The sequence below is a fragment of the Electrona antarctica genome (genome assembly GCF_951216825.1).
Source record: "Electrona antarctica genome assembly, chromosome: 5".
Taxonomy (NCBI): Eukaryota; Metazoa; Chordata; class Actinopteri; order Myctophiformes; family Myctophidae; genus Electrona; species Electrona antarctica.
This window is the reverse complement of record NC_136810.1, coordinates 29,420,035-29,447,626: the sequence shown is the minus strand read 5'-3', so window position 1 is coordinate 29,447,626 and position 27,592 is coordinate 29,420,035. Positions and strand designations below refer to the sequence as shown.

Genomic DNA, 27,592 nt, shown 5'->3' with positions numbered 1-27,592 from the left:
ATTTAGAAAGTTGTTCAGATCTTTTTCAAAGTTATAATTAAGCTAATGTCATTAGCTGGGTCAACCTTTTCTGCCACACTGCTCCAGGGCAGCACTCATTGTCTGACCCAGATTAGCCTATGGCAGTGACCCAGGGGGGGGGGGGGGGGGGGAGTTATACAGGTCTGTAACTCCGACACTTACGGGTCCATTTGGTTCCATCTGCACTATGTGGGTCATTAATGTTATAGTTTGAGAAGAGACATATCAATGGCATAAAATCATCCAACTGCATGGCCTCCATAAAGTTGATGAAAATTACAGATACAGATAGTGTAGGCTACATATAACTACCATATAACATTTATAATTACATGAACTAGTCAAGCAAGCAGACTATCTATATTAATAAGTACACTTGCTTTCAAATGTGAGTAAGCTAGCTAGGCTAGCAAGTTATCAGCATAAAGTTAGAGCAGATGTATGTTTGGCCTAAAGGTATTCTGACTAACAAAGCAACTGCATAGAAAATTATGTAAAACGTTTTGCACACAACATGCTACCGATGTTACATGTAGGCTAACTGAAATGCTCCAAGCTTACCCGGTGGTTTGCATAGAGCTACAGTAGGTGGTTTCATTGCTCTGGCAGTTTGTCAATAGCGTCTTCCTCTTTTCTATAGCAACCGGTCCACTTTGACTTGAGGGTTTCTGATGGCTGCTGGGTAATGTTGTTTTCAGACCAACACCTGTCTCCACGGTTAAAGTGATGTGATAATGATGTTATTAAATGTATGCAACAGATTAGGCTACTTAAAAGACAGATCAGAAGAAAATGTACATAGTAATAATAATAATAATAATAATAATAATAATAATAATAATAATAATAATAAGTGTTATTAGTATCAGTATTATTATAACAATAGTTCAATTAATACAAATATAAAATAAATAATTACTTGAATTACTGTATATCTTGTTTTAGATTGAGGCCAGGAAAGCATATAGGCTACTACTGCATACATTTCAAATGTTCATATCCCATGTGTATGTTTAGCACACAATAATATAACTGACATGTCTCACTCACTAGTAAACAGGAAGAATCATGAAGTTCCTTTAAATGCATGTAAACAATCGACAGCTGACTGACTCCATTGTGTTTGTGTGTTGTTTTCTCACATGCACCTGTTACAGAATGTCCCTGCAGCCATTAACTCCAGTGAACTGTGCAGCCCTCCTACAGCCCGGCTGCTCCCTGCTGCATCTGGATGGGGAGGCACTTCTGTTTGGCCAGAAAGGTTGGCCCAAGCGCTCTTGTCCAACGGGAGTGTTTGGAGTGCGGCTGAAGAACAGAGAGCTCAAGCTGCGGCCCATCTCCTTCTCTAACGACTCCTGTTACCTGCCTCCGTTGCGCTGCCCAGCTGTTGCCCGTCTTGACCCCCATGACGGCTACCCAGAGAGCTACCTAATCCATGGTGGCCGCACTCCAAATAACGAGATCTCCGACAGCCTCTACCAGCTGACCCTGGATAGCCGTGGCTGTAATCGCAAAGTCACTCTGAGGTGTCAAGAGAAAGAGCTAGTAGGCGAGCTGCCAGGGGCCCGATATGGCCACAGTATCAGTATGGTACATAGCCGGGGAAAGTCGGCCTGTGTGCTGTTTGGGGGCAGATCATACATGCCTGCAGGAGAGCGGACCACAGAAAACTGGAACAGCGTTATAGACTGCCCTCCTCAGGTGTTCCTTATTGACCTGGAATTTAACATCTGCTCCGCCCATACATTATCGGAGCTCAGTGGCGGACAGTCCTTTCATCTGGGCCTCGCCAGAGAAGACTGCGTCTACTTCCTTGGCGGTCACTCGCTCTCCTCCGACTCCCGCCCCGCTCGCCTTTTCCGACTCCGCGTTGAGCTTCTGCAGGGAAACGCCCTGCTCTCCTGCGACGCCCTTGGTACGGGTTTGTCTGTCACGAGTGCTATTGTCACCCGTACGGGTCCCGCTCACAAATACATTATCTTGGGAGGATATCAGGCTGACTCTCAGAAGAGGCTGGAATGTAGCACTGTGATCCTGGATGAAAAAGGAATCCACATCGAGGCTTTAGAACCACCTCAGTGGACTGCCGATATCAATCAGAGCCGCACATGGTTCGGTGGCAGCCTGGGAGAGGGAAGTGCCCTGATAGGGGTTCCATCGGAGGGAAGGTCAGCCCAGCCAGATGCACATTATTTCTATCAGGTGTGCTTCCAGATGGAGGGGGACGACGAGTCAGGGGAGGGCACCCAGGGCTGCAGCCAAGAATCCACTGACTATGACGATTCCACTCCGCTTGAGGACTCAGAGGAGTTGTACTTTGGCCGCGAGCCTCATGAGCTGGAGGACAGCGGCAGCGACGGAGAAGAATACACGTACCACGAGGACGACGAAGAGGACGAGTCCAAAACAGGCTACTGGATGAAATGTTGCCTGGGCTGCCAGGTGGATGTCAACACATGGGAGCCGTACTACTCCACTGAGCTCCACCGTCCTGCCATGATCTTCTGTTCCAGGGGAGAAGGAGGCCACTGGGTGCATGCCCAGTGCATGGAGCTGTCTGAGGCCCTACTAGTGATGCTCTCTCAAGGGAACAGCAAGTATTTCTGTATGGACCACGGAGGTCTGCCCCGCCAGGAAATGACCCCACCTCGGCGAGCGCACGGCCCCACCCTGAAGCGCACGGCCATGAAAATGCAGAATAAGAAGAAGACTCCTCCATCAGTGAGGATGACACCGGCTAAAAAGAGCTTCCTCAGAAGGTTGTTTAACTGATGAATGGGAAAACAATGTTGAACCGCTGTTTAACTTAACTGCTCAGCTTGTACTGTAACTGACTCTTGAGAGGACACCTGTTGTGTTCATATTCTGTGAAATGTGAAAAAATGCTTAAAACAAACTTTATTCTATAGGAAATTGTTTAAAAAAGTATCTATTATAATGTAAATATTCAAAACTGATATCTAGGCTTTGTTTGCTGTCAAGCCCTTTCAAGAAATGTGTGTCGTTTAGATTAGAACACTGTGCTATTATGATTTTAATAAACCCTGTGAAGAGTCTAATCGATGATTAATGATTTTTTATTAGCCAGGTGCAACCTGGCTATACTAGTGGACCTAGTGGACACTTTTTCATGATTGGCTGCCTCTAGTGCCTCTAAGCCAATGGGAGATAAAACCCATAGTCTGAACGCTGCAACGTGAAGCCGTATCCTCTAAGCCAATGGGAAATAAAACCCATAGTGAGCTTGCTGCACCAGGCAGTTATGACGTAGCCTCGGTCCCAGCCTCATCTGCGAAGAGAAAAGCCTGGTTACAATATAAGGCAGCGAGTGCATAGGCGGAAATGTTGGGACAGAACATCCGTCAGATGCATTTCCCCCGGATACAATATTTTTTTGACCAATCACAACACTTGTTTCATTCACGGAGAATGTAAACGGATTTGTAAAGCGTAATTTCCTTGAGCGGTACTTCCGCCAAAATCCTGCTACTTCCGCCAAATTTCAGCTATGCACTCTACAGCGTATATTGTGACCAGCATGGTTATGACGTGCGTCATTCTTGTTTTATCTTATTTATTGGTTGTGTGTTTTGTGATTTGGTATGTGATATGGACCTTGAGTATGAAATAAAGATTTTGGAAAAAATAGCTTGTGTATATGAAACAATATTCAAACACTTTAGAAAGCATGTGCAGCAATTCCTGTATACATGAGAATGAGACAAATCCAGAATATACAGTTATTTTGTATTTATTCATTTTTTGACATGACAGATTTTGTCCATAAGAAAACTCCTAGACTTGCACACGAACTCTGTAACTCATCACCACAGATATCCAGTGTTAATTTATGCATTTAATGCGAGTGTGTTATGGTCTTTTCTGGCAGGATTTTCTGCTTCAGTGCAAGAAACCTACACTGGAACATTTTACATTTAAACATTTAAACATTTCAACCTACTTCAATGTATTACCTTAAAACATACAAAAGTTTTCTCCATCCACAGAATCCAATTTTCATCATATTCAAAATGGTGTTGTAAAAACAGAAAGAAATGATGAAGTGCACCGTGCAAAGTGAACCAGTGGAATTTCATGACTCATCCATCACCCATTAGTTTGGAAATGCAATTCATTATATGGGCAAATACAAATATGAGAGTGAGACACAGCACAACAATACACTATACTGTAAAGCATGACGTTATTGTAGGATTCTGACAACTGTCAAACGAAATGTGTATACTTCACACTGCTGTCATGTGGTAAAAGTTATGACAGGGAAAACAAACCAAGAACATTCAATCAAATAAGAAAATAAAAATTGCCTGTCACAATACAAAATAGTCAGGGGCTGAACGGGACAAAATAATCAATCAATCAAACAAATGTGTGAACTCAAACAATGCAGTTTACATCCACTTTCTCCTATTGTCGTCCATCATCCTCCCCTCGCTGTGAAAAACATTGGCAAAATATGACAAAGTCAAGCCCGAAAGGAAGTCCATGCGGTATTGGGCTTAGTAATGAACCATACCACATTTCTATGATATCAACAAAAAAGGTCAGTATATGTTTTATTTTGTGTGAAGACGAGGTAGAATAAGTATCACTTTCTCTGCCACTGTGCAAAAGCTCTATAGAGATAAAACTGGTTCAAAGTGACCTGGCGTCTATTAAATCCCCTCAGGGATCCCACCACAAAGCACTAAAATAATCTTTTTCTGAGGGCGCTCATGAAAAAAAGAGCATTTGGGTCCTGCTGATTCCATTTAGCTCCAGCCCAAAAGATAAATTAATACTGCGGTCATAAATTTGGTCTCTTTAACACAATTTCCCTACCATGACTTACAGTGCTTTCATCTGTTTCCATAAATATCGCTTCTGTATAAATGTATAAATGTGTCATAACCCCACAACACAATAAACTGCACCATATTTCACAGGAGGCTGTAGATAAAAAAAAAACTAAATCTCTCCTGCTAAAAGAAAGGAGAAAGACCTCTATGTTACCTCTGTGAACTGGCCTGCTTTTGAACTGTGATCATTACCTTGAAATTAAGTATGAACCAAATATAAATGCTGGAATAACATTATAGGATAATGTATTGCATTATATTATATTCCACAGCCTTCTTGAAATTAAGCAATTAAAGGGATATTTCACTTTAAAAAAAAACTTTTGGTCATTTTATCGTCTACTCAGGCTTATGTGAACACCCCAGACAGTTTTTAAGTTGCTTGATTCAGTATTTAGATATTTGATATTCATTTTAGCTGCCCTGTCCTCTTCCTATACAAACCCAACGTCAAAATCCATTTTAACCATGATAGATTCATCGAAAACACCCAACCTTTTTTCTGTTGACTGATACTTGTAATACGTGAGGGGGCCGTGGTTTGTACTGTTTGTACTGAATTATTAAAAATAAATTAAAACAGTAAATGAAAATCCACGGCCCTCTCATGTATTAGAAGGACATTATCAGTCAACAGAAAAAAGGTTGGGTGTTTTCGATAAATCTATCATGGTTAAAATGGAGTTTTAAGTTATAATGGCTTTGTATGGGAAGATTGCGGGGCAGCTAAAATGAATATCAAATATCTAAATAAATCTAAATGTGGTGTTCACATAAGCCTGAGTAGATGATAAAATGACCAAATGGGACATTTAAAGGAGAAAAATTGTGTACTTTAAATGAAGTGTAAAAGATTTCCTTCAGTTATACAGCAATAATGTCATAGATAATAAATTATATTGCTACAAATGCAAATGTTGCAATAAAAAGAAATCAAGTCATTAATTTCTCATAATGTTTATGTAAAAAATACTACCGCTTCAGATCAAAACCCCTGTATTAAGATAAAATAAAATAAAATCAATCAAGCCTTAACATTGTCAAACATGAGTGTCAGGGGAGATATTTTGTTCTCGCACAATCTCCGCTGGGTCAATGGTAGCTTTCAGAGCTGTGGCAGAGTCTTTATGAGCCTCCATGAACTTCTGCAGGTACTTGGAGGTGTAGAGCCAGTGGTGTTTCAACACATCCTCCAGCTCGAAAGCCTTCGACTGACGCGCATTCATCTTACGGAAGCGCCTGAATAGTTTGTTTGCTGACTCGTTCCCCTCACTGGCCCATGCTCCAATAGAGCCATCTCTTTCTATGATTTCAGGTACGTGGGCCAAGGTCTTGTGCAGGTAATTGGTAATCTTTCCGTCATACCTGTATTTGAAGGTAGTGGAGAGGAGGTCTGCAAAGCGCTGGGAGTTGAAACTGTAGCGGCACAGTTGGTCAGGGCATTCTTTGGCTGGGTTGCTGGCACGCCACACAGGTTTCATCTGGATGTAAAGCCCCATTAGCTCCCTCAGAGCCTCCCGCCTTTCCTCTGAGGGCACCAGTTCACACACCACATCGATGGTCTCCTCAGACATCAGTCTCCGGGCGTAGTTCCCATTCATCCGCATCACGGGCTTGAGCTTGAGTTTTTTCCTCAGCTGCTTGTCGAGAGCAGCCCTCCAGAGGCGCCTTTCCTCACGGCTGGGGTTGGCTTTCTGGAACACCTCCCCGATCTCATCTTGGAAGATTTTGTAGAACTCAGTGGCGTTACCAATGTCACAGTGCAATGCATCCAGAGTGGGCTGGGTTTCCATGAAGGGCTTGGCGGAGACCCCCTTCACCCGATCTCGCAACTCGTCGACAGACTCCGCAAAGGGGTTGCGCCGCCATATCTCGTAGCGATCCAGGTTCTCGCCGTGGCTGCGGGTGATGGAATGGAGCACCATGTTGCGAGAGGCCTCCTTCCGGGTGGAGTCACACAGAGTGCAGACATAGGTAGAACCTGATGCCTCCAGGCCCTCCATCTCGCGCACCATCTTCTCATCATAGCCTGTGCCTCTGAAGTAGAAGCGGAACGAGCGGGGGAGGCCACCCATGGACAGGATGAGTCGGCTTTCTGTCATTGCCGTGCGCTCTGCGACCACGGGCCCCAAGACGGCAGTGAGCATCTCGTGGTCCGACTCATCCACAAACATCAGGCACATGGGCTTACAGGACAGTTCGGAGTTGGGCTTCGGCTCCGTGAAGATGGTCAACGCCTCCGTTGTCCCATCCGGCATCACAGAGATGGACATAACGGTGAACGAGAAACGGACCGCTTTCTCAGGGATCGCGGGCCCCCCGCCATGTTTCTCATTGACATCTCCCATGCCATCGCAGGACTCTTTGATCATTACTCTGAAGCCTGAGGTGCAAGCACTGTCATCTAGCCCGCGTTCTCTCAGCCCCTCCATCACTTCCTCTTCCAGGTCCTTCAAGGCAGACACCAGGGCCACATCATAGCGAAACCTCCGGCTGATTGTGTCCGCTGGTGAGTCATCCACCGAGTCGGCCCAGCCAGAGAGCCCGTTGATGATGCCCACATGGCAAGAGGGGGACACGATCTTGAGGGCTGGCTGCCATTCAAACGGGTGGTAGCCAGGGAGGAGCTCCTTCTCTGCGGCACGGAGGGTGTGCAGGGGCTGGAAGATCTGGCGGCCGCTGGTGGCCTTCACAGTCCGGTACATCTTGTGGTACTGACTGCAGCTCAGAAAAGTATTGACCCGAATGGCAAGGCACACAGCTGGGTGCAGCCCAAAGCCTCTGCCTGTAAAAGAAAGGAGAGAGAGATTAGGAACAAAGACAATAATCGAGGAGCAAAAAAGGAAGAGAGAAAGGAGACAGGCAGTGAAGCCGTTGTTCAAGCGTATTCTGCTGCTCTGATAAAAAAAATTGTATCTATTTTTTCATTACAGTATTTTCATGCTCTGCATTTGCTGTCTATATAAGCAATTTGGCTAATGGCTAAATGTTATTTGACGCAGAGAGAATCCTGAATCTAACCAGTCTAAAACTCCCCATAAACCATTTTTTGTGTTTTTGTGATAATAACAAAATTCTATATTTGGTAATATCTAAATGTTACAGGGGGATAGCGGGTGAGTCGTTGGAGCTGTTACAGGGGGATAGAGGGTGAGTCTTTGGAGCTGGCAAAAGTGATGTATTGGCTGCAAATGAAAACAGACACCAGCTGGCCCCTATTCTCCAGAGAGGAGAATTGTGCTGTCTGTGTAATTTGCACATACAAGAGCTTCTGATGTTGTTTTGATATTAACAGCCCCTTGACACGAGTTGTTATTGTGTATTAAAGGAAGAGTGAGAATGAGAGAGAACCGGGGAGGAGCCTGGGTGTGTAACAAGACAGAAGCAGTTCAAAAGACAGGCAAATAATTAAAATAAAATAAAAAGCTTTTCAATTCTTCTCGCAGGCAAGTTACTCCATTGTCGTGGAATGGTGAACTTTTCAACTCATTGTTATTTATGAGATGGTTGCATTCCTCTGTGTACACAGAAATATTAATGAGCAAATGCTGCTGCATTTTCATTCTCTTTCAAAGCATTTTAGGGATGTCCAAAACAGTTTAGGAAATGGAAAAAAGAGGCTATGTTATTATTGTATAGGGATAGGCTACAGAATACAATATTATATAGATAAATTGGTTAAACATTTATCAAACCCACAGACTTAACCACTTAACTAACCCATCATCCCTATGTTGGGCATGTCATTACAGTTGAAAACAAAAACCTTTTTAGGTATTTTCAAAAATATCAGATCTACAAGCTGACGAATGTGCCACGTGACCCGTTGTGAGCTTATATGTTATTGCTGCTATTTTACGAGAGAGGCATACAACAAAGTATAACATAGTGATTAAGTGGACGAAGGGTGACCAATAACATTAATTTAGGAAAAGAAACATAAAACGATGAAATATGGAGATACAAGGTTTACAGTACGAAACTTACAGTTGGGTGCCACCGATATTGTCCCTTATCATTTGACTCATTTAGGCCTGACCTCAAAATTTAAAAAAATCCTTCTAAATCCTCCAGTTTTCTGAAATACATATTTTCACGATTTTTCAAAAATAGCAGACCTACAAGCTCGTAGCGCGCCACTCGGTGGCGCGCTATGAGCTTGTAGATCTGCTATTTTTCAATAGCTAAATTATAACATAATGTTTAAAACACCAAAAGGGGTTCCCGCCCAGAATGGGTTAACTGTCCTTTTGCGCAGATCACGCAAACCTCAGTAAAAAGAAAAGGACAATATCGATGGCCTCCAACTTAGCTTGGATAATAAGCCACATAATGCCTCTATTACCTTGCATCAGGGCCTCCAGCTCGTCTGCCTGCCTGTGCTCATTTCCAGCCCTCAAAGCGAGCAGGAACAGTGTGAGACACACTGACCTCACATCACCTCCTTCCTCTTTGTCGGCAAACACCTTCACCTGGCTCTTCAGGTCTCTGAGTCGATGCTTCTGGGCGCGGCGGGTCAGTGACAGCAAGTGCTGACGGGGTCGACCTCCCTTGTTGATCGGAAGGTGGTCGCCTGTGTGGCTCTCCTGGGACCCACAACTCTCTTCCAGCTCCACATGTTGGTGGGCTAGACGGTGGGACCTGAAAGTGTCCTGCCTCACCAGCTCCCCGCAGCCGTCTCTCGGGCAGACGAGAGGGAGAGAGTGCAGCACCGCCAGGAAGGCCTTGGTGGGCGGGGTGAGGTCAGCAGGGGCACAGTGCCGGTAGCAGGACGGGCAGTGGGGTCCTAGCGCACGGGTATATTTCATAATACAGCTGCGGCAGAAGAGATGTCTGCACGGGGACTGCACTGGGTCACAGAGCAGATGGTCACAAACCAGGCAGGTAAGGGAGCAGAGGAAGTCCACGGGGAGTCCCTCTGAGATCAGCCCGGTGCTGAGGTGGTCTTTCTGACAGTGAGTAATGCTTTTCACCCACTGTTCCTTCTGAATGTTGGGCTTCGCCCAGGAGTTGTCCGCGGGACCTTGACCTGCATTTGGTCTCAGGGATCTCCTCTCACCAGGGACATGGTGATCAGAGAGGTCCCACTTGGCTCTCTTGGTCATGTGCTGGGCTCCGTGATGACGTTTCCTCCTCTTCCTCCCACTCCGCTGGAGTGAGCGTTTCCTGGGAAAGCAGAGGGAGCAGAGTGACGAGTGGGGTGTCCACTCGGGTACCCTTCCCCTGGAGAAGCTGCAGAAGCCTCCTCCCCGCATGGCAACCATCCAACAGCGATGGCAGAAGGATGGGGGGTGGATGGCCTCCGTGTCCTCCTCCACGTCGACTTTGAAAACCTTGAGGATGACCTGTGGCCAGGTTGTGTACTTGCAGCTCATTTTACGCAGGGCGGACCTGCTTGCCTCATCCAAAGAACCCTGCACCTCATGCTCTGTGCCTTTGGCTTTTCTTAGAGCAACGCCACAGAGCCGACAGAGACACCTTCAAACAGGACAATTATACAGCCAGTCAGTATAGTATAGTATAGTATAGTATAGTATAGTATAGTATAGTATAGTATAGTATAGTATAGTATAGTACATATAATATAGTTGTGTCAAAAAAGGTTAAATAAGTGTTGAAACTCAGATTTGATGAGATTAGAGAGATTCAAGTTCTATAAAGTATAGTATAGTATAGTATAGTATAGTATAGTATAGTATAGTATAGTATAGTATAGTATAGTATAGTATAGTATAGTATAGTGCAATGTACAACAGCTGAGTGTGTGCACTGTGCATTCACCTGAGGTGGTTCATATGAGTGTCCATCTCCTGTAGTTTCAGATCTACTCTCCGGCCTGGACCCTCCATGTACTCTTTACTTTTTCCCCCGAGGCACAGTTTCATCACACTCCCAGGAAGAGGCTCACTATCATCTGCAGGAGGAGAGATACCAGAGGCTGCTTTCTCTGGCCCTGTCTCACTGGGGAGAGGGGCCTTCTCCATGGACCTCACCCTGAACAGTTTAAACTTCCAGTGTGAGAACTTGGAATGATCGTGATGGAGTTCAGCTGGCATGGAAGATCTGGGGCCATCTGTCTCCAGGCCCTGATCCGCCATGATGGGAGAAATGTTGTGGACCCTGGAGAGGAGAGGATAGAATTGAATAGGAGATGAGAGGAGAGGAGAGGAGAGGGCGTAGTGAGGCATATAACAAAAGTATTAAATAATGTCAGCTTCCTGTGAGAAGCCATTAAAACATAAAGAGAAGAGATTTAACTGTAAAAAATCCCTTGTGCCTTTTTAACGTTTGAGCCCATGACAGCTTTACTTGATTCCTGTTGGATTTATACATCAAATCATCTAAAATCCCCCTGTACAGGCAGGCATGCATGGTGAGCCATGACTCTGAGTGCTGTATTATATCATAAGTGCCATTTAGGTCTTCTGTAAAATGCATGAGACAAGCATTGGGGATCAATACAGCACCAAAATCTTCATTCCTCTTATCTCCATGCAATTCCATCACTCAGGGAGCCATTGTGACTTTATTTTTACTTCGACACAGCGAGTTTGCTAACTGTAAGACAGCCTTAACTGTAAGGCTGTCTCACACGCATAATGGCTATATTGTGGCTGAAGAATTGAAAGCCTCCGGCCTCCAATTCTCTCCAGCTTACAATTTACAATTACAATTTAGACATTTTTACAGACGCTCTTAGAAGCCCAAACCACACCAATGGGTCGCAATGCAACACCTTGCAACCAAACAGTTGCAACCATTTGTGCGGTTTGGGCCATTGCATTGAACCAGTTGAATCACGTGGGTGGACTTGGGTCAACGTGCAACAGGACATATCACACCGCTTGTCCCACCCTTTGGTGTGGTTTGGGCTTTAAAGGCATATTTCACTTTAAAAAAAAACGTTTGGTCATTTTATCGTCTACTCAGGCTAATGTGAACACCCCAGACAGTTTTAAAGTCACTCGATTCAGTATTTAGATATTTGATACTCATTTTAGCTGCCCCGCCCCCTCCCTATATAAACCCATTGTAACATGCTATCTAAGTTACATAAGTTGAGCCTTTGCATACGCCTGTAAGGTCGTCAAGGCTAGGGCAAGTGCTACGGCAAGTGCTACGTACTGGCTAAGATAGAGTCTGAAGAGATGGGTTTTCAGACTACGGCAGAAGAAGCCATAAGGGAAAAGAGTTTGGGACATGTGGAGTGTTGTCCCGGCGCCAGCTTGACTGGCATTTAAAAACCCACGAAACGACGTGGAAACAACGTTATTGACTACACAGGAGAAAAGGTCAACAAGAACCCACCATCCATATACAAAAGTGAGGGGTGCTCTTATCATCATACATCATCTCATTCTGGCCAATCACAATTCGCGTCCTCACTTTTGTCTTCAATGTTGGTGTTTACACACTTTTGTCTTCAATGTTTGTGTTTACACAAACACTCAAAGCTGGGTATAGGAGTGGCTAGTGCCCCTCAAAAATATATATGCTATTCCCACATTTCCCAAGCCAAACCATAATTGATCAATTCCAATTTCAAAATTAGCATAGTCTGCAAGTTCAATCAAAGTTGAATCATGTAAATAAGCCTATAAACTCTTAATTCCATTGGTGAGCCTTACCATTGCATACCAATAGTGTACACATTTCAGCATGGTCCGTCTATCCATCTTTCTATCTGCCATTGTACGTTGTATCCCTGGGAGGCTGGAATCTGGCGGCCCCCTTCATCATGTGTGTGTGAGTGTGTTTGTCTGTTTGCCGTGTTGAACTGTCCTCTGAGACAAACTGTGTGCACGTGTGTGTCAGCTGGGCCCCTACCTTGTTTTTCAGTCTCAGCTGGTGTTTGGATCCCCAGGGGGTTGGGGGTCTTCTCTGCATGGGAGCACAGGGGAAGCCCAGGAGCCGATGTGACACACAACCCTCTATGTGTTTGTATCTGTCTCCAAGTGTCTCCCAGCTGGGTGCTGCTCCTGTATGAAGGATTCACTCTCCATGCAGCGGGGATCCATTCATTGTGTCTGGTATTTATACCCACACTGGTGTGGGTTAGCAACAGTCAGTTGATGCCACCTGATCCATACAGCTGAGAGAGAGAGAGAGAGAGAGAGAGAGAGAGAGAGAGAGAGAGAGAGAGAGAGAGAGGTTAACAAGGTTAACCCCAAAAAACGACACACAAGCAGATGCACACACAACACACACATTCCAACAGTAACCCCCAAACAAACAATTGTGCACGCCACCTCAGCTGGAGAAGCCACCATGTCATGATTATCCCCCATGTCTGAAGATTCACCTCAGGCAGGTGGCCTCGTATTGCTCGTAACTCAAAACAGACACTGTTAAGTCCGTCAATACCAAGAAACGATTCCATACTGTCATTGCTTCTACAGTGAGTTTGATTAGTTGAATTAATTTTTAACAGTTTGCAATTATGCTAAAAGGATAACACCAAAAGCCCTGAGGGCTTGTTTCCATTGTGGTCCTGGCAGTATTCAATTCATCAAGATATATATAAAGACATACACGAGATCATCAATTCTAGGAGCAGTAAACGTAGGCTATAGAGAAACAGTGAGGGGGTAATTTATTTTGGCAGCTAGAAGACTTATAGGTCCATTTGCAAATTGCAGACAGGTTTTCTTTTATGGCAGTTTTGAAGGAGGTAGGGACTGGAGTCACACTGTTTACTGTACCACTTACACGTTTCACATTCACTTCAGCAGGCCCCAGTTCAACAATCACAATAAGAACAGCGATGCACCAAGCTGTATTCTACACTGACTGCGTGGATGATCTTGGGATAGTCAAGCAAAGCCTTTTGTTTAGTTATTTTATTCTTTATGGTTCTCAAACCTTTTCAGCTTCAGCAATCCCCCCTTTCTCAGATTCTCTGAATCCAAGTACCCTCTTCACTTATACAACCATTGGTTGGACTCAAATGTTATATTATTTTGTAATAAGTAACTAGTAACTGAAGATTACAAATAATTGTAGTAGATAAAAAGTAGAATATTTGTCTCTGAGATGTAGTGGAGTAGAAATAAAAGTACTGCAATTTGGAAATACTCAAATAAAGTAAAAATGCATGCCTCAAAAAGTATACAGTACAGTACTTGTACAGCCAAAATGTACAGCCACTTTCCACCACTGACATTTTGCTTAGAAAACTGCAAGAGCAAACCTATAAATGAAAGATAACTCAGCTTTTGAAAGATATATAGGCCTACATATTACAAAAAAATAATAATTAAAGACTTTGCAATGAGATACATATACAGATACATAAGCTAACCCTTTGATTAAATTTGGTTTCAACACTTTACTGATCAGCAGGTTCAAAGTTTGTCAATGTTAAACATAGCAGTAAAATTGTACATTATTTCATTTTTCACATTCTCTTTACTGCTTGTACTAACTCCACATATGCAATACCCCTAACGTTACACCCACATTTGAGAAACACCAGCTTAGTTAGATGTACAAGATCACAGCATGTTGCATCGTGGTGCATTATTGTGATTTTGTAGATTGGATATTTTTGGCCAACACTGGGCAACACCCAATTAAGGCTATTCATTCATTCCTTCAAAATGCCTGTCTCTCCAATCTACATACTGTAAGCAGTAAGCACACTAATTAGACAGCATGGTTTGATGTGATGTCTCAGTGGATCGGGGGAGCTATATGCCCAAAATCACCCTAGTTTGTGATCATCCAGGGGATTAATCTCTTCTCGTCACCACAGGAGCCTGTTGCTGTTGTGCAGGACATGGCAGCCAAGTCATTAACCACACAGTAAGCGGCCGCCAAAAAGCGGTTCGATCTTTCCACATCATGTCTGCCTAACAAAAAGGAAGCTAGAGTGTGGGCTGGCTTTATTGGCTTTTATATCTACTGCTGCTTATGTTATGGTCGAGGGTGACCATAAAAACAGAAAATAGTTGGCCGTTTAATTAGCATGCACATTTCCCAATAGAATTATCACACAGTGACTGGTGCCCTAGTTACTTTGTAGCACTTAATTGTTTTCCTTTCCACTCTACTTACCGGTATGTGAGCATTTAGCCTGTCATTTGTTAGGGTTCATGCCACTAACAGAGTAAGTGCACTTAACAGTATCTACTAAATGCCTAAATTCTAATTTTTTTATTCATGTTTCCGTTTTCTTTTGTTTCGTGTAGCCAATTATTTTTACCCCCTTTTTCTCCCCAAACTAGTCGCTATGCTAATTGATTTCTCCCCACACACATTTCTGTGTTATCACTACTGTCGTTCTACTGACTCACCTGCCAGTGAGGAGTCCCCGCCGGGAGGACGTATAGAGAGCCTTCGTCCTACTCCTACCGCCCAACACTCCCCACTGACAGGTGCTGCCCCAGCCCGTAGGCCGTAGGATTACATGCAATGACCAATATCACACGCCACACCCGGCTTCCCTCCCCCAAACACACGCAAAGACACTTGACAAAGCCGGATGCAGCATGGTGGATTCGAACCCACAACCTCTGTGGTGGTGGGCAGTGCCAGTGAGTTTACCACTGCACCACCCGAGCGAAAATGTTCCCCCCAGAAAAGAGATAATATCCAAAATATCAGATGCCGGCCAATCACTTTTGGCGTCTTCACTTTTCTGCCCTCACTTTTATCTTCAATATGAATTTGCTCAGCCAATCAAATCATCGCTATGGGGTGATCAGCCAATCACAAGACAATGTTTGTGTTCACACAAACCCGGAAAGCTGGGCATAGGAGGGGCTAGCGCCCATCAAACAATATTGAACCAATGCAAAGTATTAAAAAGCGCTTCGGACAAAACCTTAATTCCATTGGACCTTCAAACTGTCTGCTAAAGCAGCCAACTACACCACCTCTCCCTCTCTCATGCAAGTAATTGACAATATAAAGTCACAATAACTTTGATGAAGCAGTATTACATTGTTTTAAAAATATAAGGTTTTCTTAACATTTTATATTTTTAATTTCCTGAAAAATTTACATTTTGGTTTCTTCCCGACAGCAGAGATATGCAGTCAGGTATACATGCATGTAAGGCTTAAGTGATTACATGGTGAACAAATACTATAACTATGTCAATGACTAAAAGTTACTATGTCTGGGTCCATCCACCTTGATCAGCCTCCAAGGGAGACTTGATGTATGCAGTGGTACATTACGCTCCATACATTATGTAGCCAAGAACAAGCAGATGATGAATTGGAGCAAGATGTTCCAAACCCTATTTATAGTTGATGTTTAGATTTATGGCGGCCAGGTAGCCACATGCCTCCACGTTAAGTGACACCCATAGCTCGGTGGCAGACAGGGACAGAGCTGCAGATGTCTGTCTAACAAACAAGCAGTGACCCCTCGAGACCCTCATCGCTCTGTGTCTGCTAATTGACTTGTTATTGATCAACTCGATGACAGTTTGATTTATGGGGCGAAAGAGCGGCGGAGACAGCCACCTGGCATGGAGCTGAGTGTTATGAATGTGTGGAGCAGACCTGGGGGTGGAGGAGGAGCCGGAGTTTACACTGCAAAAAGTGTTCATTTTAACTGTGAGAGTGCTCAAATGGAACCAAGTGGACTCGTAGTGTAGGGTTTTAATGCACCACTGTATATGAGATACACGCCACTGGAAGAAAGTCTTGTTTTTATTTGGATGTGTTACAAGTTTACTGTTTACAACCAGGTCACGTCAACACCACTGTGTGTGTGTGTGTGTGTGTGTGTGTGTGTGTGTGTGTGCGTGCGTGCGTGCGTGCGTGCGTGCGTGCGTGCGTGCGTGCGTGCGTGCGTGCGTGCGTGCGCGTGTGTGTGGCACAGGACCAGAGATATGTGAAACGTATGCAGGAGGACTCGGATATTCAGATCCTAGATCCTACACACCTACTACTCTCACCTTCACCCCCACGTGTGCATGCATGTCAAAAAGCGATACAGCAGAAAGAAAGAAAGAAAGAAAGAAAGAAAGAAAGAAAGAAAGAAGAGATGGGCAATACACGCTAAGTAAAAGAGAGAGGGATAAGGTAGTGACCCGCTGAAAAGGAGTTGCACTGGATAACAGGCTTAGCTCGGAGAGGGAACACGAACAGGCTTAAGGCAGAGTGAAGGTTGTGACAACTGACAACTAAGGAAAGGGGAGAAGAGATCTGCCTTAAATGCAGAACTATGCAGTTCGAAGGTCCAAAAACAACCACCAAGTGAGAGATGAGAAGTGTGATAATGATCTTTTACACCAAACTTGTGTGATGTGACAATGAAGTAAAGTTGAAGTTCAATTAGAATTTCACCAGAGAAGCTTCATCTTCTATGCAGGGTGAATTAGTGAATTAGTCAATATGGGCATTCAGAATACAACATGTCATAATTATACTTTAAAACATAGTGTCCTTAGTCCTATATATTTGGGGCATGTCAATTAGGCAAAACATTTAAAAGAATTACAAAACAATAAAAAAATACAGCAACTAGCCGTTCTATACGCTCACAAACTCTGTGAGCTTGTAGATTGGCTATTTCCAGTATAGAGATTACGTGGTTAATTATTTTTGGCTCATTTAACTCATTGAACTCATTGAGCTCATCCTGACGCGTTAAAGACAGAGATGCAGTTGGTCAAGATGCTCTCTCTATAGTGCCCACTGCCCACGGCCCCTACAGGGCACTATAGAGAGAATCCTGACCAACTGCATCTCTGTCTGGTCTCGAAGCTGAAATGCATCAGACTGGAAAACTGTGCAGAGTGGTGAGGACAGCGGAGAAGATCATTGGGACGTCACTGACTCATTGCCCTCCATCAAAGGCAATATCCCCTAACCTTTCTCATATGATGCTGAGGACTCCTGTTGTGCAATATTTCTGTCTCATTATGAACTGACTGGGATTTTAGCATTCTTAGCATTCTAGCATTCTTTAGAGTAGTTCTAGATTATAGTAAGTCAGCGGAATTCAATTACGCATCTATCTGCAATCTGCTGTATCGAACAACTTAAAAGGATCCCTGGCTAATAAGACAAATATGCCTTAATTGCCCTCTATAATTAAAATCTAACATTTAAAACACCTTAAATATTTATTTATTTTAGAAATAGGTAATCTTTCACTCAATAGGAACAACTCCCGTCGCAAGTTGATGATGTAATTTGTCCATGTGTGGTCCAGCCCTATGGAATACTGTTATGGAATGCATGTGTTTTTATTAGCATATGCATTCCATAGGGCTAGACTACACATGGGCATATGACATCATCAACCTGTGACGTAAGTAGTCCCTATGGTGTGAAAGATTATCTATTTATAAAATAAATAAAATATTTAAGGTGTTTTTCTTTTTAGATTTTAGTTATAGAGAGCAATTATAATGTATTAAGGCATATTTGTCTTATTAGCCAGGGATCCTTTTATGTCTCACCCACCTAGCCCCATTCTTCAGTAAGGTGCCTCCCACTGTCCAGCTCTTCCATCCTTCATCCTGAGACATGATTTGGCAAATTAATACTCAAGGAGGTGGACTACAATGCAAAGCTATTTGTCAAACCAACCCGCCAAAAAGACAGAAAAAAAAAACTTTCCCCACCACTCATTCTATACTCATCCATCTCTCTTTCCGTCTCTCTCTCTCTCTCTCTCTCTCTCTCTCTCTCACACACACACACACACACACACACACACACACACACACACACATTTTATTTCCCTTGTCTCTCACCCTCACCTCAGGTTTTGGTGATAATAATTGATGTGATTATTCCAATGAGGGTGATTCATTAAGAGCCGCACCTTCCTTTCCACCACAGGTGAGGGCACATAAAACCACACGGTGACAGCCAGGCGACAGCTGAGGTGAGTGATGCCGTCTCCGGGCTTTGCGTGACCCTGTGTGACATGGCAGTGCTTGATGTTCGCCCCTCTTGACGGATGGAACCTTAACAGAGAGCCAAGGAGACGCACACAGCATCCTGGCTTCCACAAACATCCTCCTCAAGCGACACCACAATATCGTCTATGTCCAGCTGTCCACATATTCGTTTTATTGGATGTGCGCAGGTTGTGAAATCGCATTAATTTGTCGCATGCTGTCCTGTGGCCTTTGCCCAAGGCACCGTTGAGTTATTTTGGTTTTCCGACCAGTTTAATTTATCTCCTGAGTGATGGTGAGTCAGACAATGTGGAGAACTTAAAGGCATACTAGGTAGTGCTTTTAAAGAAACTTTTCATGAGGAAAAATTAAATTTCAGTAACACAGTATATTACGGCCATGTCTTATACATTATAAAGATACTTTTAATGCATTATATTATGCTTACAATGCGGTAATGCTTATAATGCTGTGATCATACATATTCATAAGATTTTCTAACAATAATCGTGGCATATTGTGTAAACTATTGCACAATCACATATGCTTTTGAAAGAATGCTAGTGTATAATACATCTTATAATTGTAAAAGAATGTAATGTAAAATGTATTTTATGCAATCTATGAGGCCGCGGTGGCTCAGGGGTAGAGTGGCTGGATGGTAACCGCAAGGCGAAGTCGCAAGGCGAACCTGGGCGCCATTGGTGTATGAATGTGTGTGTGAATGGGTGAATGTAATGCAAGCAAGTAAAGCGCCTTGGATAAAGGCACTATATAAATGCACCATTTACCATTTAGATGATCCCGTGAGTCTGCTATTTTTGCAATTTAAAACAATATGAATGGGGGGGGGATCTATATTTCTACTTCTATTTCGTCAAAAGACCTCAGACCTTTACATCTCCCGAAGAGTAAATTGTTGTGATTTGCTCAATCCACTTTTCAGACTTTTTTTGGCCACATCAAAGAATGACCACTCCCCTTGAAATTGCATTTCCATTCATGCGAATGGAGTCTGGACCACCATGTTTATATACAGTAGCTCATTGTGTATATTGTGTATATGTTTTTTCTTTTTGGGCTTGACCCCGTCTTATAGCTGCTTGCAGCTATATTTTTTATTAGAATCGATTATAAATCGATTAGTTCTGTTAAGTGTTGCACCTTGGTCCCCTAATAGTGTGACTATGATTGCGGTTTACATCCCACCTAGACATGAGTGTCTGAAGCAGACTCGCCAGATGGATGTTGATCCACTCTCGTTAAACGGAATTAAATTGAACCCTAGCTAAGCCGGATTCAGGAGCACTAGGGTAGAGAGAGGAATTACGACCGGTGTGTCTTTTAATCAGAAAAAACAATGCTCTTTAATTCTTTGTTAATTAAATGCCGATTTCCCCGAGCGAGCTGCGGTCTACGTGACGCCAGGGGAGCTGTGGCCAGGTAAACAGCTGCTCGCTGGATTCCCTGTGTTGTGTTTTAATCCAATATCAGAGCTCTTTCCTGAACTGAACTTATCACACACGGCAGCTCCGCCAGCTCTGGGATTGTGTCTCACAAACAACTCCTCCAAATTACATTTAGTACATTTACTCAAGTACTGTAGAACAATTTTACTATATACTTTCCTTTAGTATTTCCATTCTTCAATAACATATACGTCCTTCTCCACTAGGACATCTTAGAGGCAAATTTCAGTTAATTGTGACTGTAGGTCGCAGATTACTATGAAAACATGCACAACCTGTCCGTCAGTCAGGTCACGCCTCCATATATGGTTGTCAGTCCATTACGCCTCGTGACATCACGCCGGCTCGTGACACGTCACACCACCATATATGGCCGTCAGTCCATCACGCTTCGTGATACGCTCCATATATGGCCGTCTCCATATATGGCCGTCTCCATATATGAAGATCACGACACAGACCTCATCAAATCCTGGACTGGAACCCTGGAAGACTGGATCACAGATCTGCATATATGGAGCCGGCCAACAACTCTACATCTGACATTCCATATGTTGATCTGACCTCATCAAACCCTGTACGCTCAAGACACGCTCCATATATGGCCAGTACAGAATTAATTTCATATGTTGATCTGACCCCCAATATCAAAGCACCAGCACTCGCCCAGTAGTCTGCTGTCACACAGGCGGATGCATGCACGCGACCTCAGGGCAACTTACTGGTTATTAGTTACAGTATATTACTTAAATCAGTAAGACGCTTGAGGGCGAGAAGGGACCTCGCCCTAAAGGACGAGGTTGCGTGCACGCATCCGCCTGGGTGACAGCAGACTGCTGGGCGAGTGCTGGTGCTTTGTAATGGGGGGTCAGATCAACATATCTGCCTGGGTGACAGGCTGACAGCAGACTGCTGGGCGAGCACTGGCGCTTTGGAATGGGGGGCCAGATCAACGTATCTGCCTGGGTGACAGGCTGACAGCAGACTGCTGGGCGAGCGCTGGCGCTTTGGCATGGGGGGTAAGATCTTAATTTTTAGGCCTGTTGAGAACTCTAGTTGTCGCCGGCTGCACTAATAACTTTGGGGCAGGCCCGTCTAGAGTTTAAATGGATAGGTATCAGTCAGAAGGGATACATCGAAGATGAAGGATGGATGGGGAAGGATCAACATATGGAATGTCAGAACAGGTTAGCTCCATTATGGAGATCTAGGGTTTGAGTTTTGAGGTCAGATATAGAGTTGCTGGCTAATATTGATGACATCAGTGATCTTCATATATGGGCTTAATATCGATGACATCAGGGATCTCCATCCCTGATGATGTTGCGTGATGTCATGTGCTCTCTCACCCCGACCAACACACTGAAGGGAAATGCACGATTCCATTGTTAACTGCGACTTCGCAATAAAAGTTCGGGCCTCTATATCACACATATTTTTGTAGTTTTACTCAAGTCAAATTCAGAATGTAGGCCTTTTACTAGTATTGCATTGTGGTATTAGGATTGCTACTTTTACTTAAATCTGAGTGCTTCTTCCACCGCTGGGATTAAGAATAATTCATAACAAAGAAGGCAAAGATCGATTTGTGCAGTCCAAATCTCTGAACAATGTCTCTCGACTAGTCACTCCGCTTAATTCTCCCATGTGCTTTATCCTTCCCTCTTTCCATCCCTCTCCATCATTGTAATGAGCAAATGATAGCGAGAGAGAGAGAGAGTGAGAGAGAGAGAGAGAGAGAGAGAGAGAGAGAGAGAGAGAGAGAGAGAGAGAGAGAGAGAGAAAACAGTCCCCTGGGTGTCAGGAAGGATGAAAAGAGCAGCGGTGTTGTCTGTCAACTCTAACCCCGATTGTCCCTGGTCTCGACTCGCCCGCCAAAGACAAAGGACTATGCTCCCATGCTGGTCTGATGATTATTATTTTTCTGTCCTTTAGCTAAAAAGTCCATTATGGGAAATGCCAGGCTGACTGTGCCCTTTGCCGCACCAGTTGGTGTCAGAGACTCAGACAAGTGGTACAATGGGCACTGGTGATGGGCTGCAAAACTCTAAGTGTCAATTTATCAAGTTAAACCCTATACTTTGTTGGATCGTATGTCAAACATAGCCGATCAAACCACAAGCATTTGTGAGCTTATAGATTTGCTATCTTAAACAAATGTTCAGCTATATACCTTAATGTTCAGACATGCCTATATACAGGTAGGTTCATGTGGTTAACTAACTCTGTGTACGAATCCATCCATTTCACAATCTGGGAGTTAAGACATTCGAGATTTTTGCAGTGTGGTGCTGATTCAGGAGAGATGTGGACAGGCTGGCATTAAACTCAATTCCCAGCATAATTAAAGGGAGGGCGGGGTTGAAATTGTGTGGGGGCCGAGGGGGTGTACTGGTTGGGGAGGGGGGATTTTGTCACAGCGCGGCCGGTTCCAGTTGGAGAGAGAGATGACTGGTGGAGCCAGAGAGCCGGGTGGCTGAGCGTTTATCAAACGCACCATGATTTACACAATCCTGCAGGGAGCCATTATTCCACATCCCAGTCTCTCACACCAGCCGGACGGTCAGCAGGATGATGACTGTGGGCTTCATAAAAACAGACATAGCTCTGCCGCACAAACAATAGGATTATAGGGAGGGAATAAAATCCCATTCGCTGCTCAGAATTCACAGAGTCAGTCAGGCGTTGTCTCCAGAATCGGAATATATTGAGAAATAACTGCATGGTTGAGCCCAATTCAGGGACAATGTGGCATTAGCTCACCGTGGCAGAACAACACAAAATGCCAGGGGAAGAAGAAACTGGGAAACACACAAAGAAATTGAAGTCAATGCCCATATGTAATTGGCCACAGACCCCCATTTGAAAATATGTTGTGCCAGGGACCCCTGTACATTTGTGGTGTTAAATCTTTTTCAAAATCATTCAAAACATAAACGATATTTGAAATATTTTGCATATCTCTGCTGTCGGGAAGAAACCACCTAAACTCCAAAATGTTCATTTTTCAGGAAATTAAAAATATAAATGTTTCAGGAAATTAAGAAAACGTTATATTTGTAAAACAAAGCAATACTGCCTCATCAAAGTTGGTGTTGTGACTTTATATATTGTCAATGACTTGCATGAGAGGGGGAGAGGTGGTGGAGTTAGCTGCTTTAGCAGACAGGGTCCAATGGAGTTAAGAGGTTTTGTTCAAAGCGTTTTAACTACTTTCCATTCGTTCAATATTTTCGAAACAACACACAGACGTAAAGGGTGTTCAATAGCACTGATTTATGCAAAAGAAAATCGAAAACCTAAAAAACAGAGTTAGGAGGTTTCCTCCCGACAGCAATGACTATAGGCTTACAGTAAGCTCACAATGCAGTCTCTCTTGCTGGTCGATTTGCAATTTTCAAATAGTCAAAGTATGAAATAGGTAGGGTTGTCCCGATCGGATCGGGAGATTGGAAATCGGCTCCGATCACACGATTTTCAAAAGATCGGGGAGAAAAGATTGGATTTTTAATTGTCTAATGTAAATCTCAAAGAAAGATGTATAAGCAATGTGATTTTGTAAAAACTGTTGAGTTTATGCTAGTTGTTTTCCTTGTTTTCCTCCCAGTCAGAGATCATCAGCAAAGACTAGTCACACTCAGAGACTAATCACACTCAGAGGCGTGAAAGACACCTATGATGAAAACCCCTGCCCCCCCCCCCCCCCTAGAACCGGCCCTGATGGCATTAGTGTTATATGAAAATATAAAGATCGGATCTGGAAAGATCGGTATCGGTATGTCTCAAAATCAAATGATCGGAATTGGATCGGGAGCAAAAAAACGTGATCGGGACATCCCTAGAAATAGGGTTAAAGGGATTTAACCCTAGATTTTGATAATATTAACTCATTTCGCTGGGGACCCCCTGGAATCCCCTCAAGGACCCCTGGGGCTCCCTGGGCCCCACTTTGAGAATCACTGGCATAAAGATCACAAAGACATATATACACTAGCCACCTGCTTGGAGAGCACCCTGGGACTGGATACAGCCTGCTTGGAGAGCACCCTGGGACTGGATACAGCCTGCTTGGAGAGCACCCTGGGACTGGATACAGCCTGCTTGGAGAGCACCCTGGGACTGGATACAGCCAAAGACATACAGACACTAGCCACCTGCTTGGAGAGCACCCTGGGACTGGATACAGCCAAAGATATTGATACACTTTTGCATCCGCTGTTCTTCCTGTACGAGCAGGCACTGTAGCAGCCGCTGCATAAGTAAATCTGTATATTCACTGTCTCCTAACTGAATAGGGAATAAGGGAGCGAGGCAGGAGGCTCGCCATGGCCTCCTCATAATAACGCTGATAGAAATGCAATTCTATTCATACTCCATCTCTCTCTCTCTCTACCTTTACCCTGCCTTCCTTCTGCCTCCCATGGGAAGCACATCATTCTAATAGACGCAGGTTCTCATCCCTGACGTGTTTTTTTTTTTCATCTGAAAGACCTGTAGGAGCAAGAGAGAAAGCAGGAGAAAGGGGAGATAGAGCTGGAGAGAGAGAGCGAGATAGATAAGGGGAGAGAGAGACAGACATAATGGTGAAGAGACGTAGAGAGAGAATGGTGGAGAGACAGACAGAGAGACTGGGGCAGAGAGAGAGACATAAATAATGGTGGAGAGACGTAGAGAGAGAATGGTGGAGAGACAGACAGAGAGACTGGGGCAGAGAGAGAGACGGGTGCTGTTCAATCAGTCAGATGGTTCTAACGTGTCTGGAATAGGTCTGAAGTGAAGAGGAAGCAGCCTGCAGCCACCATCACTTTAATGGATATTTACCTGTACGTGTGTGTGTGTGTGTGTGTGTGTGTGTGTGTGTGTGTGTGCATGCATTCATGCAGTGAGTGAGTGAGAGAGAGAGAGGGGATGCATCTGCATGCGTGAGTGAGTACTAGTATGTGAGTGGTTGAGTGAGTGAGTGAGTCATAAGAATGTGTGTGAGTGAGTCATAAGTAGGCCTATGTCAGTGAGCGAGTGAGTACTGTACATGCTTGAGTGAGTGCGTGCCATTCAAGACAGAATACTGTCTCCTTGGGGCACCTGCTGGCCTAGCGGTCCAGGCGCATGCCACATATATGCTCTGGCCTGACAGCGTGTCGCGTGTTCGACTCCCGTTCATGACAACCTTTGCTGCATGTCTCTCCCAGTCTCTCTCTCCCTCTTTCCTGTCTATCTTCACTTGTGACTAAAGGCAGAAATCATCTCCCCATAACCTCACCTTTTAGTCAGACCATGTCATTGAATACTAAATTACGCGCAGAGAATACTGCAACGTTTATTTGTCAAGATTACGGCACTCACGTCCAAGTCTTTCATACCTTCCTTCTCCAACTTTTTTTTTTCTTGCCCACTCACCTCCAGATTGTCATCGTCATTGTGGAAGAGTGTGTGTGACTCCACTGCTAGTAGAGCAGAGCCCAGAGGCCAATAAGTAACTCCACGCCAAGCGTCTCCAAAGCAAGCACACTCTATATGCAAAGCAGAGCCACGCTGTTAAAGAAACGGGTGCCGAGTGATTATATTTGTAATTTAATTTCCTTGGTCACACAGAGATAAGGGAAGGGAAGCTGCAGCAGTTGGCCATGGATGAATAGAGTGATGAGAATAGGACTATAGCTTCATTGTCTGGACCGAGATTTTAAAAAAGAAAAGAAAAAAATACACTGTTTATAGACAATGATACAAGAGGACAAATATTCAGATGGAGGGATTCAAAAGCTTGAGTTAAGCCAAATATATCCAGACGGACGGTATAAGATGATATTTACAATGCAGAAAGCACCACGTGCACATATCAAATGGATGAATGGAGCCATGAACTCGCAGTAATCAAGAAACGTACCATTATTTTCCACCTTTGCGCGAGTTCACTCGTTCCCATCTCGCCATTTCTTTCCTTGTCTCTCCATCCTGCTAACAAATGTAATCAGACAGGAAGACCAATGCCCTTGACCAATGAGATTGTACAGGAGAGATGAATTGGGTCCCTGGAAGAAAAACAAGACTGGGTCAAAACTCTAGTATTTTGGCTGGGTGTTATATGCAGATCTGTGGGCAATTTGACACAATTTGATAGTAAGTGATATTGAGTCCATAATTGGCTGCATAGGAAACGTTTATTGCAATTGTCTGTAGTGATCCCAGAAATATTATATCTTTAACATCAAAGGGTACTGAAGTAGCAAATCGCAAGACATGGTTAAAGGTGGTTTGAGAGATATCTATCTATCTCTATCTCTACTCGAGTACGGAATATTTGCCCAGGAGTATCTATAATTTGACTCCAGTGCTGGGGTGGAGTATGTTCATTGTTCACCACTGAGTCTAAAGCCTCCGTTTCTTTCTTTTCTGGCATCCTTGCCCGTGTGCACGGTCCCCCAATGTTTTCCCGCCGGCCTCACGCCGATCACTTGTTGGGACGGTTCTTGTATTCTTTTTTTGTTTATTTGTTTTACTGAGGATAAGGTTAGAAAAATGATCAGGGTTAGGCAGAGTTTTACTGAGGTTAAGTTTAGGAATAGGCTTAGGCTTTGGCACTGTTTTACTGAGGTTAAGGTTACGAATAAGGTTAGGTTTAACTGTTGAGCAACTGTTGAGCATAGTTTACTGAGGTTACGTTTAGGAATACCAGGCAGAGCAGTTACACCGGCTGTATGCCCGAGGCGACGAGCGTTCTGGTATTCGCAGGTCCTGGTCCATGTGCAGGTCCTGGCATTGCAAGGGTTAGTAGTATACGCATGTAGAAGGGATTGAACCCCAGTCTCCCACTCGCCAGACTGACACACAACCTGTGGTGCCAAAAGGGCTGAGCCTGATTGGCAGGCCTGTTGTGAGCCGGGTCTTGGCTGGATGCTACAATGAACCCCCCCCCCAGTCTTTGGAGTGCATCCTCGTGCTTCACACTTCACACCGCGGACCACCGCACACAACGTCCCTCATGTCCCTCACGCAAGGATCCCTGCACTCCAAGTCCTGCTGACTACGCCAGATTGTAGTGATGCGCAGGAGCGGGATTGAACCCCAGTCTCCCACTCGCCAGACCGACACACAACCTATCGTGCCGATAGTGCTGAGCCCGATTATAAAAAGGGCAAGGTAAACTGTGGCCCCGAATTGTGAGTGCTCTGTGATTGGCTAGAGACATTGTTAAGCCAACCAATTGACTGACCAACCCTGTAATGCCGTCGCCAAAACTGACCCAATAATGTGACCATGTCACTGCAACATGGTCCACTCCTGTAATCCTGTCTCGACAAGTGTCTAGGCTCCACCTAGACAAAGACAATAAAGGACAAGGTGTGCGTTTTCCCAGTCTCATGATCCAGCCACCC

The 27,592-nt window shown here is 44.2% G+C and overlaps 2 protein-coding genes across 2 annotated transcripts; one reads left to right on the top strand and one right to left on the bottom strand.

The window, feature by feature from the left end:
- Window positions 1-1,179: 1,179 nt before the first annotated feature.
- On the top strand, window positions 1,180-2,793 carry rag2 (recombination activating gene 2; the record flags this gene model as incomplete). Its single annotated transcript, XM_079502273.1, has 1 exon — window positions 1,180-2,793. The coding sequence occupies one exon, from the start codon at window positions 1,180-1,182 to the stop codon at window positions 2,791-2,793; it is 1,614 nt and encodes a 537-aa protein (XP_079358399.1).
- A 3,127-nt stretch (window positions 2,794-5,920) lies between these two features.
- rag1 (recombination activating 1) lies at window positions 5,921-25,630 on the bottom strand (the record flags this gene model as incomplete). The annotated part of the gene is made up of 8 exons (XM_079502272.1): window positions 5,921-7,665; window positions 9,226-10,325; window positions 10,662-11,000; window positions 18,308-18,363; window positions 18,672-18,816; window positions 22,770-22,826; window positions 24,222-24,338; window positions 25,617-25,630. The coding sequence occupies 8 exons, from the start codon at window positions 25,628-25,630 to the stop codon at window positions 5,921-5,923; spliced, it is 3,573 nt and encodes a 1,190-aa protein (XP_079358398.1).
- Window positions 25,631-27,592: the final 1,962 nt, after the last annotated feature.